The sequence below is a fragment of the Thermobia domestica genome, chromosome 9 (assembly GCF_964235325.1).
Source record: "Thermobia domestica chromosome 9, izTheDome1.hap1.1, whole genome shotgun sequence".
In the NCBI taxonomy this organism is placed as follows: Eukaryota; Metazoa; Arthropoda; class Insecta; order Zygentoma; family Lepismatidae; genus Thermobia; species Thermobia domestica.
In genome coordinates this window covers 197909544-197923602 of record NC_137462.1, presented here as the reverse complement: position 1 = coordinate 197923602, position 14059 = coordinate 197909544, and the positions used below count along the sequence as shown (strand labels likewise).

Here is a 14059-nt window from a genome sequence, read left to right as displayed (position 1 = left end):
TCCCACTGTGGCAGCTTTCCCCCATGCCTGATTCAGTAGCTGACCTAACTGCACTTTTGTTAGTGATCTTCCTGGGTTTGAGAATGCTCACTGGTTGCAAGCTTGTTTAAAGAATAAACTAAGAGGGCGAAAGACAGCTTTGTCTAATGGTTGTAAAGCATGAGTCGTGTGACTCGGAAGACACAGAGCTGTGATTTCGTGTTCAAGGCAGTACTCTAGTACTTCCTATGTTTTTGTGTGGGCTGCATGGCCATCCATGAGAAGTAAACAAGGCCCCTGTGGCTTGTGTTTGACGAAGTGTTTTAGCCACTCAAGAAACGCAACGTCGTTGACGTAACCAGAATCCGTGATTAGCACTTGGGAGCCTGGTGGTAAGCCATCACGATATTCGTTCTTTAATCGTTTCCCTTTGAAAATCACAAACGGTGGGAGAAACATGCCCGTAGCATTGCAGCACGTAATCACTGTTACGTTTTCCTCCCTTTCCTTGGATGTAAGTGACACAACATCACGTTGCCCTTTTCTAGCGACGACTGCGTCTGGAGGCTCGTTGTTCAGAAGCAATCCAGTCTCATCTACATTGAACACATTTGCACCCTTATCTTGAAGATTGAGTTCAATTAATACCCTTTCCAGCATATTGTAAAACTCATCCAGTCTTTCCCGTGTTAAACCAGAAACCCGAGCTTGCGATATGCCAACAGGTGTCCGTATGGAAAGCTCTCTGTGGCGACGCATAAAGCTGTGGAACCAGTCATACCCTGCTCCACGGCGCGCTTTGTTAAACGGGTGATCTATTTGCAACCATTCAGCATAACGAAAGGCTGCCCTACGAACGTCACCTGGTGTAACTGGGAATTCCCTCTGTGCCAATATTTGTAATCGGTATGCTAGAGCACCTTAAGGCCAAGTTAGGTTCAAACACAGCTACAAAAAACATTGTATTTATTTTCATGCTGAATGTTCATTTTACAAGCATGGAAAAGACGTACCGACTTCACCCTACACAACAGTACCAACTTCGCCCCACATAGGTTACCCCGTTGTTTCTCTGCCAAATTACTATTAGTTCATAAAGCATCAAGACAACAACTATGTACTCTCTACGCAGAAACCTTATCTTACCTCACGAAAAAATGCGCAAGTCAAAACTACACGTGCAACTCATTATACACCTTAGGTTCCCCAGAACGAAACTTATAATAGCAAGAATAAACGGCATGAGTGACTCACCTTCCACACAAAGAAGTTTCGTGGTATGCTCGTTCTGCGATCAAATTTCCTTCTTCTCACCCTCGCTCATACAGCATGACTAACTGTTTCGAAAACAAACCTTTCTTCCTTCACTCACCTCAACACGATGTTGTCAGTTCGTCATACCTTACACACTACCGACTTCACCCGACTACCGACTTCATCCCCAATGACTCTATTCTTATAATTGGACGTATATTATTTTAATGTGACAAATAAGGTATATGTGCAAAATAGATATAATCTAAAAGTGCATAACTGTGGTGCAATTCATTTGTGATCTCGTGAACTTTATAAGTATTCAAAATATATCCGAATCAGGGAAGGTAACAAAGAAATAACGTTACATATTTATATGGTGCCGAAACCGTGGAACCTTGGGATTAGTCAGAAGTTTAGTAAACTATCTCAACATCACGGAGTACATTTTACTACGTAATAAAAGAAAAATATATCGAAGAGATAAAATGAATACCAGTACAGGAGTTGAAGACATTAATATTCCAGCAACTGAGAATTCATCGGACGCGATTGATCTTTTACGACAGCTTGGACAGCAGATGAATTCCATGACACAAAATTTGGATTCCAGATTGGAGCAAGTGACACAACAAATAGGACAGCAGATGGATTCCAAATTGAATTTAAGACTAGAACAAGTAACTCAACAAATAGGACAGCAGATGGATTCTAAATTGGAGCAAGGAACGCAACAAATAAATACCAAACTGGAAATGACCGACAATAGGATAGAGCAGATTATCCATAGCTTTGCAGTGGTGAGAAATACCGTTGATGTAGTAGAAACACAAGTCAACGAACATACAAATCAAATTCTGAGACTGCAAGAAGAGGTGCAGGCCATCAAAGAGAAAATCAGTACTGCAAAGTGTAATCCTGATCCTGCCCTCAACGTGGTGTACGAGGAACATAGGAGAAATGAATCAAGACCCTGTGAAGAAGACAGCAACCCATCAGAAGGTTATTCTGAAAGGGAGGACACCATCTCTAATATTGAGGACGAGGAAATAAGACCACGTCGAAGGAACCATACCCACGCAAAGCCAAGACATCTAAGGTATTTTAGTACTAAGTGTAATCGCGTGAAATTCAATTCAGTGAAATCAGATCTTTAACTAAATTCAGCGGTAGAACTGAGGACATTCCAGCGAGTACCTTTTTGGAAAAATTCGAAGCAGAATGTGGTCTAATAGGTATAGATAAGGCTAATTTCCTTAAAATATTGCCACATATATTGTTACCATCTTGTACAGTATGGTATAAAGCGATCAAAGGTAGTCTGCGTAGTTATTAAGATTTTAGAAATGCGCTGTTAGCAAATTTCGAAAACGATTTAATGTTAGCATATTGAGACTCAAATTAGAAACCGACGTTTTGATCCTAAAGTAGACAAAAGTCTTACAGATTTTGTAATTTCAACATATAATGACTTGAAGCAGATTAATAAATATCAGCAGAAACCACGCATTATTGCATCAATAAGAATATTATTACCATTTAGTCTACAGCAAGTATTGATCTCTTCCGAGTGAATTAAATTTAATCACCTAATAATGATAGTTCAAAATTATGAGTCAGTCTAGATTGCAAGGTAATACTAATAGAAACCAAGCTAATCATATTTCTGTACGAAATATCAATGTTAGAGAGAATTCTAGTCGTAATACGAGAGGTAATATTGGATTTTCTCATAATAGCAATACGACCGAACCTAATTTTAGAAGAAACAGAAATAATAATTATACAGCTTTTAGGAATAATGTAAATAATCGAGCTAATTTTTCACGAACTCCCAGATTTCGTATAATTACATAGGTGGCAGAAATTTTCAAAATAGGAACCAAAGAACTGGTGAAGTAAATAACATACAGGACTGTACTCAAGATTGTTCCATTTAATGTAACTTAATCGAATCTTTTGATAATGCAACTTGAGCTAAAGTTATGTCGTCCGTCAAAATATACCAAAAGTAAATGGATGCAATTAGTTGAAAAGTTAGTTCCTACAGAAGTTTTATCTAAGATCAATATAGATAATATTGAAGTTTCAGATTAACTCTTAAGGTAATAATTTCTTTGTTGTGTGATATCGAATAGTTTTCGTTTTGTTTCACTTTGAATATTATTATGATTTGATTGTAATTTTTACCTCGATTCACATTCTATGCAATTACATCTATGCATCAATACAAATATTGTCTTTCAAAGTTATGTTAACTATGCCCGAATAAATGAAATAAGTTAAGTTGTATTATAACTTACACCAACTTTATTGTTATCAAATATAAATGACGTTGAATTAAAGAATCTATTTAGGACCTAAAAATAATCAATCCACTTATCATATTTTGAATATGTCTTTCTTATCAATATTCTTATAGAATTAAAATAAAATTGATTATTGGATAAATATGAGAATGATATTGAGATAGGATGATGATAATATATTATTTCATGAATTGTAATTATATATATATATATATATATATATATATATATATATATATATATATATATATATATATATATATATATAAAGGCTATTCAAAAAGTAAGGTAACTGTGTATATGAAATGTTTAATGGTTCAGGATTCTTTCTTTGTGATCAATTTAAAGAAGTCCCATAGTTCGGGAGCCATTATACAACGATAGTGTATATATTATATGTACTTCCTTTAAATAGTGTTTCTATTTACGGGCAAAAGTGCTATTTAAAGGGCACAAGCTATTAAGAAGAAGAAGAAGAAGAAAGTATATATATAAGGAAATAATTTAAATATTTGTATTATATCGAGGTACTTCTTTTTTTCGTTGCTATGACAACTTGTTTTTCTGGTTGATATGGTAATGTAGAAATAGACATAACGACGAACCATATTGTTATAATTGGATTATATTATTTTAATGTAACAAATAAGGTATATGTGCAAAATATATATAATCTAAAAGTGCATAACTGTGGTGGAATTCATTTGTGACCTCGTGAACTTTATAAGTATTCAAAATATATTTGAATCAGGGAAGGTAACGAAGAAATAACGTTACAATTGAATGATGTGAATGATGAAAACTCAGAAAAACCTCAATCACGATGACTGGCCTGAAAAAGCTTTTACACTTTCTCAACCGAGTGTCCTCACTGGGAATCGAACTCGGAAGCACTGGCACTACAGACGAGAGCTTAGCGACTTTGCAATGTTAAGGTTTCAAGTGTGAGATCGTCCTCCTTGCTGGTCTACAGGGGGTGCACGGTGCACCTGGTTTGCACTACGGTTGTTTGTATTCCACTTTGAACATTAGTTCCACGTTCGCACTGCTGAAAAGGACGCTTACTCCAATTCAACCAGTTAAGAGTGAGATCAAAAGTATGTAATGTCCATTGAAATGCAGAAATAAAGGTTAATTTACACATAGTGTGCCGTGTGCATGCCATTTCCTTTGGTATGCTCCGTCCGTGCCATGGCATCCAATATTCACACATATCATGCCATGCAGTACTGTTGCCGCTACTGCTTTCCACACCATTTCCCTTGGTACTAATTAACTTCGTGTCGCTTCGTGTGCTCCGAAGAAAGCCGAAGGATCGCGGCAGACGAGCCAAGACTGGGATAGTTCCTCTTCAAGGCGGCCTGTCGAGGCACGGCATGGGAACGGCACGTCATGTGTGAATTAAAAAAGAAAAAGACAACAAAATAAATTTTCAATGTCAAAGTGTGAAAAGAACTGTGTGGACAACGGCATGAAAACAGCACACTATGTGTGAATTAACCTTAAAGAGTTCAATGACGTTAGTAAACACAAATTCGAGGTAAAAAGAAACAGCAACAGAAACAAACACATGTATTAGACGTTGCTCCACAAAACTTGCAGCATCCAGTCCTAGGCACAGACTTCAATCTAGCTCGTAGGTTTCCATGCAGTTATTCTACAAAGAATATGTGTCAAGATTGTCGGATAGGTTACTTCCCGGCCTCTAGGTGACGAAAGGCTCTCAACCCCGAGTGGGTCAGAAGCAAAATATGAAGAAATGGCATTAGTAAGTTGGAAAGGGGTCGATGCATAAAACCTAGCAAGCAGAAAAAATCTCTCTTCTTAAATCTGGTAAAACTGCGAAGCCTAGCTGAAGGCCGAACAACAAATGGAAGAAATCCAGATTCAGACAAAAGATCAGGTTCATTGCTGAATAAATAAATAAATAACACCTGAACCAAAAACTTATGTTTCAGGTTGCCTCACTTGACGTCGAACGCTGAAAGGCATTCCAGAACCCGATTAGTTTGACACAATGAAGATTGATTTTGTATCAATAGGCGAGATAGTTAACCCTGTCGAAAGTAGCCTTTCAGTCTTGAATCAAATAATAGAATCCATTTCAATAATAATAATAATAATAATAATAATAATAATAATAATAATAATAATAATAATAATAATAATAATAATAATAATAATAATCGTATCGTCTCGAATTTAAAAATTTACTTCTCGTCTCGTGGAAAACACTATGCGTCACACTTTAGAATCTACGAATATGAAATGAAAATGTCTTTAAATAAAATGAAATTCAGAAGTACAGGATTCGTTTGTCTGTCACATGAACGGTATTGACATTAAATCCAATGTGGAATCTTGGATTGCATTTAAGGATTATTTGCGTGATTATCATTTGGGAATAAGTTCTCAGTTTGAGATAACATTCAGTTCTCAAAATATTTAATTTAATTTTGACACGATTAGATAACGTTGTATTATCGTTGGAGTTGACTATTAGAGTTCTCAAGAATTGAGGCTGTCTCATCTGTAAAAGATATCGTGAAAGTAATATCTGGTCTCGATAAGTACACTAGACTCTCGCTAATCCGGCCGGACCTCTCAGTAATCCGGCGCACATCCAAACAAAAACAAGTGCACAATGAATTATCGTGCGCATGCGCAACAATGCTTAATATACCGTACGTATTCGAAATTGTAGCATTCTTTACAGTTCGGTTGCGTGATAAAGCATGCCACTGTCGCGTATCATCATTGCTATAGTTAAAAATTAGGGACATGTTTCATAGTGAGAGATACTACTCAAGGACTAAGTTTTCTTTGAAAATTAATGTATATTTGGATTTAATAAACTATATCCTCTATGTTTTAAAAGTATATCCGTCGATTTAATAAAGTACAGTACACTATACCCCCTATGTGTTCAAAATTTAAAAAAAACAGATAAATAAATAAATCAAATAAATGTCATACACTCAATAATCCGGCACTTCCGCTAATCCGGTACCCATATGTGCCAGGAATGGCCGGATTAGCGAGAGTCTAGTGTATCTGTTTCTATGGTTGTGGGACGAAGGTCTACGGTTCAATTCTAGAACATTTGATTTCGTGGTGGACAACATCGTGTCTGTGAGTTTTCTCGAGGTTCTCTCGTTTCCTCCCACATTTTCATTTCATAGTTTCTCTTAACACTTCATTTTCATTAATCATCACTCTTAGAATAAAGGACACATTCGTAGAAGGTTAAACTAGAAATTTCACTTTGTTTGTTTGTTTTTATTTCTCTTTGGAAAAGCTCTGGTCACGTATCTCGTCATAAATTCTGTTTCGTCTCGTCTCGTCTCGTCTCATCGATGACCCTATCCACCATATATGCATATTTCAAGAGTATCGAATACTTGAAATCGCTCCTTGTATGTGTGTGTGTGAGAGAGAGAGAGAGAGAGTTTGGGAGTAACATGATCTTCACAAACACCAAAATTATAAAGCTTGATACAGAATCACCTGTAACTGTTCCCAGACTCAATATAAAACATCCTATGTCTTTAACTGAATCTCGGGTTTGTAATTTAAAGACGCATTGTTAATTGCTCACTATCGTATACGAAAGTGTATTACTTCTCTGCACGTAATACTTGATGAGAGACGCTTACTGCACCAAAGAGAGCATGTCAAGAATTGTCATAGCTAAAGAAGGAACAAGAAAACATCCCTCTTAATTAGCAGGCTTAATGTTGGACTAAGGAACAAGTTAGTCAAGTGCCTTATATGGAATATTGGACTGTATACTTCACAGACTTGGACAGTATGGGAGTTAGAGAAAAACATTTTTAGGGAGCTTTAAAATGTGGTGTTCAAGGAAGATGGAGAAAATAAGATGGACACAGAGAGTAACAAATGAAGAGGATAGAAGAGGAATGAAGACGCTTTTAGCCAACATCCTTCGTAGGAAGACCAATCGGATTGGTCACATCTTGCAAAGAAATTGTCTTCTTTATACCGCTATAGAAGGAAAGATGGAAGGAAAGCGACGAATAAGAAGAACATAACTGGTCGATGATATTTGAAAAAACAGAAGAAAATATTTTGAGTTAAAAGAGGAAGCTAAAGATCGAGAAACTGGAAGAAACATTTCCAGGCTCAAACCTAAAATTAGAAAAAAGAAAACTCATTAGTCCAATGACCTGCCAACAGGCAGAATACTTAATAATAGTTCCTACATATACATTTTCTCTGTAGGGCAGAAATATATCTTCCGTTATATACATAAGTTACAAACAACGGAAGCTGGTAAAGGACTACATTGGGGAGGTGAAAAAAATGTATTATTTCGTAATATGTGTAACATACGTCTGATGCTTAATTACAGAACACCGTCGGAGTGACCCATATTTCTCAACTGCTCAACAGACGAGATGAGAAGTGATAGCAACATGAGAAGAGAAAGCGTCAAAATTCCGCTCATAATTAATGTGACAGTGTCACGCGAATCTTTTATGGATGGCTTATCTGGTGTCTCTTACTAATCTTCTGCGTGTGGGTAACCAAAATGATATGTTATGATATTCTTAAATGTATTTTATTTTAACAGTTGATAACAGTCACGTACTCATGTATGTGGTCCAGGGAGTCCAGACCACTTCCAAATTTGAGGAATTTTCAACACATTTTTGACAAATATTTTAAATAATGTACTTGTATGTACAGAAGAAAGTTCGATGAGCCTAAAGATTTGAATTTTCTTTATATAACAATTGTACTTTTGTTAAGTAATAATTCTTACATGTTTTGTAGAAATAAAATAAAATGAAATATTCCAGTTTAACGTCCCACAATTATGATAAACGATGATGATGAGTAGGTATTGTTCTGAATAGGAAGATTAAAAAGAGTGTCATAAGAATTTTGGGAATACAAAGAAAGGACGATCATGATATTAATTAGGCAATCATTATAAGGTTTGAGTCAATGTTGCTGTTCTACAAATTTTAGGAAATTGAAGTAACGAGTACATAAGTAGTAATTTTTGGATGTTGGAAAATGGCAATGAAAACGCGAGATTCATTCTTGTTTTGAAATTACAGAGGGGGAGAAAGAGATTAAACTAATGTAATGGGAAATTAATACATTTTTGCGAGTTTCATAACAGAACTGAAATGTTTACAAATTCACAGCCATGTATACAAGGATATTTGCACTGTTTTTATACACAAAGTTTATGTACCACTTTGTTCGAAGGGAAAAGGGAAAAATGATGAATATGGGGACGGGAGTAGTACGAAGTGCATCCAGAAAGTAACTTTCCCACGCGTCCCATAGCTAGGAAATCGTATGTTGCGCGAAGCGTTTGCATACACAGTAAGGTCCTAGCATGGCGCATGCGCCAGCGGAACTTCCCTAATGTTCTCAGTAGCGTACCGTAATTGCAGTGGTTGAAGATGGACGTAACTATTCCAGCTCCCGACCATTTGTTTGCTCATGACGTTAGTCCTATAGACAGGTATAGCTGACGATGGATTTCAATCGGCGCTATGTCCTGTGCATTCAAAAACTTTATCACTGCTCGCACTTCACACGCGGCGGGAGCTGGAATAGGAACATCATCTTCACCCACTGCCACGACACTACTGAAAGCACTAGGGAAGTTTCGCTGGCTCACGCGCTATGCTAGGACCTTACTCTCTCACGTGCACGCAGTCGTTTCGCGTAACGTACTTTTTCCTAGCTACGGAACGCTTGAGAAAGTTACTCTCTAGGCCTAGATGCTCCTCGTAGAGTCAGGCAACATTAACCATTTCCATAAAACTTCCAATATATTTGCCAAAATTTCTTGCAACAACAAATACAGCATCGTGTAGGACAAACAAACTAATGGAATAAAGATTCAATGAAATACTTGAAATACAACTATAATATACTGTTGACAAAAATTTCAAGCACCTGTTACAAAATTCTGTGTCATTTTCCTTACTTCTTGTATTCCGTCTGCGGAGTATTTCTTCGGATCATCCAGCAGTAATCCACCAGCATTGCAGGATTCCACTTGTGCCTATAACGCTTCTCGGTAGTTGCGATGTCCTGGTGAAACCGCTCACCACGTTTAATGAAAGCATCACAGTTCAAGGGAATTCGTCAAGGTAGGAATGAAGAATATGTAGTTTGAGGGATATTCTGCTACAGATTTTCTGGTATACTGTTATATGTTCATCTACAAGCTGTTAGAAATTTACGGCTCTGGTATTTCATAACTAACTATTTGTCACACTTTTGAAAGCATTCCATATATTTTTCGCTGTCATTTAGTCAAATTTTTTATGTTTTTGAACTTTTCTCATCTGGGGACCAATCTCTCCTTGATTTTACGTGTGGTGAACCTTGGAAATAACTGCTACAAATAGCCGTATTTCAATACATAATCTCCCAATGTCTTTCCATGCGACCCCGATCAGAAATTGCATAAATTGCAGGAAAAGTGTGGAGCTTATGGTTGGTCTTGATTCCTTACTTTATAACTAAAATACAAGAAGTATGCTTTCCTGAACATTCCTGTCAAAGAACGTTCGGTTGAGGTAAATATTGCTTCACCATATGTGCCAATAATTGTGTGTGTTGTTGACACAATTGCGCGGTATATTTTTCACACTCTTAAATACACAAACAAAACACAAGGAAAACATTTCTTCCTCTCAGGAGCAAGACTAAGAATGAGCGGGTGGTAAATGTATTTCAAATGCACAATACAAATGTAAATCACAATGACAACAAAATTTTGTTAGTAGCACGACTAACTGTGTATTTCCGACTGAAAGTGGCGCTCCAATTGAACAGCATTGCCAGATTTCATCCTAGACTATTCTTTTTTTTAAAAAAATCCTATTTGCCTTCAGCGAATTGCCATAGAAAAAAAAGTATGAATGACCTCTATACATAGATCTCCTAGACGTCCTGGTTTAGCTGGTAGAGACCCAGATTTACATGTGTCCCCCAAAAGTGCAACGAAATATGCCAGGGCTTATGCAGGACTGCAGATGTTTCCATTTGTCCCGCATGTTCCATATAATATCGGTGTAGTGTTTGTTTAAGTCACAGTACAGTGACACTGTTTGTTATCTTCTTATGGACTAAAACTTTTCAGTTTGGAACTTCATTTCAACTTTGGAGACTATCGTTTTTACATTTTATCTTTTTATCTTCATCTTGCACTTTGGTTATCCTATTGTTTGCTTCAGCCATGTTGTGTTCGGCCATATTTCAGTTCGCATAATACAGACGATGTAAGCAGTTGCAAGATTTATTACAGGTTTCTAGTGGTATCCTAGATTTGGCGTAATTACCTGCAGGTGTTGGTAAATATGCCAGTTTATAACACTTTTTTCTTTTACCTTGGGTACAGAATAGAAGTGAGTGGCATCATTGCCACATTTTTTTTCTACACGCTTAAAAGGCTATTCTGCAACGTGCATGTGCTGTTCTTTGTGTTGTAAAAAGTAAGGCCATAGAAAAATCCAACACCCATAAAATGGCGTATTTACCTACACCTATCTTATATATTATAATGTACCACATGCTTGTTTTTAAAAGCATCTAATATATATATATATATATATATATATATATATATATATATATATATATATATATATATATATATATATATATATATATATATATATATATGTGTGTGTGTGTGTGTGTGTGTGTGTGTGTGTGTGTGTGTGTGTTATTTATATAATATATATTATGTATCTACCCAACGTAGGCGTATTTTGAAGAAAATCATAGATTAGGAAACATTAGGCACTAAAGCAATTATTTAGGCACTAAGGGGCGAAATAAGCAAAACAGTCAAAATAAAATTGTCTTAAATGGAAACTGTAACCCCCATATAAACTTTAAAACGTTATTTTTGATTATATCTTTAATGTTAAATAATAGGCATTTTGTCTAACATCCCGTCTCGTTAGACTATCACATAACTTGTGTCATAACAATTGGTCACTCAACAAACTAGGGAAAATTTGAAAAGAAAAAGGAAATTTTTGTGCTAGTTGAGGAAAATTTTCTTTTCGGAAACCTTTGAATCGAACACTATTTAATAGTTACCGTGCCACTATGAAATCTAACATACTACTATTAAACGTGATGAATACGGTTGTCTGACGTTAAATTAAAAAAAAAAAAAATCAAAATTATCGAGGTCGTTGCATTTATTTGAAGCACGTAAAAGGTCAAAAATTTGATACAGTTATTTTAGGCAGTTTAGATTCACATCCGTAACACAGAACGAAAAATGCTTCCTATAGAACAATTAATCTCAATAAAATCATAAAATAAGCCGTTTATTCATTTATTAAACACCTCTATATCACTGTAATGATTTTTTTTTTTTAATGAACAGTTTGTGTGCATGAACTACGAAATTAAAAAGAAAAAAATCCCTTTTTCCTATTAACACTCATTCTGAATTGAAACTTGAATTATTGAGATGATTACACAATGGGAAAAGACTTAAGGTGGTAACAAGATACAATCTTATCTTGATGCAGTTAAGAAGAAAAAAAGAGAAAAGAAGTCCGTACAACAAAGGTCGAGAGGAAGAAAGAAAGAAAGAAAGAAAAAAAAAACTTCAAGAGATGAAAATCATACTTCACTGTAGAACTTCCGTAAAAAGAAAGAGAAACACACCGTTCTATGTCGGATACTTGTTTTAAACTTGCTTTCTGTTGAACTTAGTTAAAAGATACGGTGTCATAAAAGGAGTTCTAATTAAAAGTTTATTTTCTGTTTTATCACGGTATATCACAACACACCATTTTCATGCAGAACAGAAGTCTGTGTATATAGCATTTTACTTATTTCTTGGTTAAATTACAAGTTCTTTTTTTCTTTATCATTATTATTATTTCATGCAAACACCATTTAATGTAATGATTTTTTTGTTCTTATACTGTAATGCAACCCTTTTTTATTTCTTTATTTGGAAGGGAGGAGGAGATTTCACGTCATCATCTGTTGCAAAACTTTTTTTTTTATTCTTTCACTTGATATAGTAAAAGAAGGTCTTTCGAGAGATCTTTTTAGTTTGTTCGCAGCTCGCTGTTCATCTGTTTTAGTTCCAATTCGACCACCCTCCTTTTATCCGCATGCAAGCTGCCACAGGCTGTCACGCAAACATAATCGTTCATTTCTTATATTGTAGAATATGGATTTTTTTTTTTAAAAAAACCTTCTAAATACGTCTCATAGGACTCGAATATTAAGGAGTGGCTTGTTTACATAGATATTTACAAACAACAATTTGTCTCCATTATACTGTATGATAATTTACGATATTTGATAATTGTAACATTCGCATATAATGATGTAATAGACAACATGAAGTGCTAAACACATATTTTTAGCGCTTTAGTTCTAGTCTATTATGGATTTTAAATTCTCCTATATTTTTCTCAAGAATAATGCAAGGTACTGTGTGTACATGACACTTCTCAGCACATAGCCACTGTTTAACGTTATTATTACCGAGAGTAAATAGTAATTGACAATTAAATTACTTTTTATACTGGATTATGTAATTTTGGTTCATTATTTCCTTAATTAGAATACACCGTACTCTAGTAGTTAAGACCATTGTACTCATGTCCGTGTGGTCGCGGGTTCGATTCCCGGCCGGTGCTTCCCAATTTTCAGCGTCCAACTAGTGTTGTCAGGCAAACTAGGGAGTCACTTAAATAAAAGGTATGACAGGCACTAGGTCTACAAAACTCCCGACACGCCTGTAAGTCTTAGGCTATTTGAGAAAGAGTTACTTCCTGTAGCGAACCCGGCTAAAGTGGCTATTCAGTAATTTTACTTTCACCAGATGTATAAATCATACTGTGAGCCAGTCAGGGTTTCCAGGTCTTTTTTCCAGGTCCAGGTGTGTAATAGCAGAGTTCCAATACTCTGCACAAACCATCTTTTCTTGCTACAATCCCTTTGCCTGGCAACACGTCTTTCCTTTTTTTCCCCTTCCTTTTGAAATCTTTTAAACAGCAGGCGGCCTATTGTTCCGACCCGCACCAAATACGCTCGAGCTGACGTTTTCTCAGCGATTTTATTGCATTCGCGTTTATGATTAGCCCTCTACATTTAAATACATGGTCAGCGTATTTGGTCCAAGAGTACGCATGAGCAATAAATACGCTTTGCGATCGCCTCAAATAGCCGGGTACTTAGTGATAGAGTGACGCAGCGCGCTGACCACATGCTCATCGCTAGACTGGACGTAGTTCTGTCGGTCGCTGACAGATGGCGTTGAAGTAGGCTCAGGCCCACAATTGGGCTGTTACGCTAAGTGGTTTGTTTGTCTTTTTCATTTTCTTCATACTTCAAAGATGATTCAAACCTCGAAATACACAATATACCTGTAGTATATCACACATAAAGTAGCTATAACCTACACTGACGTTTAAACATTTAATTCGAGAAACGCTTCGAATCTCAATCTCAAATAAAATGCTTCGAGTAGACCA

General features: G+C 36.0%; 1 protein-coding gene across 1 annotated transcript; it reads right to left on the bottom strand.

Annotated features, from left to right (window-relative positions):
- Positions 1 to 225: 225 nt before the first annotated feature.
- LOC145661120 (uncharacterized) lies at positions 226 to 738 on the bottom strand. The gene has a single exon (XM_081726568.1). The coding sequence runs from the start codon at positions 736 to 738 to the stop codon at positions 226 to 228; it is 513 nt and encodes a 170-aa protein (XP_081582694.1).
- Between the last annotated feature and the right edge of the window lie 13321 nt (positions 739 to 14059).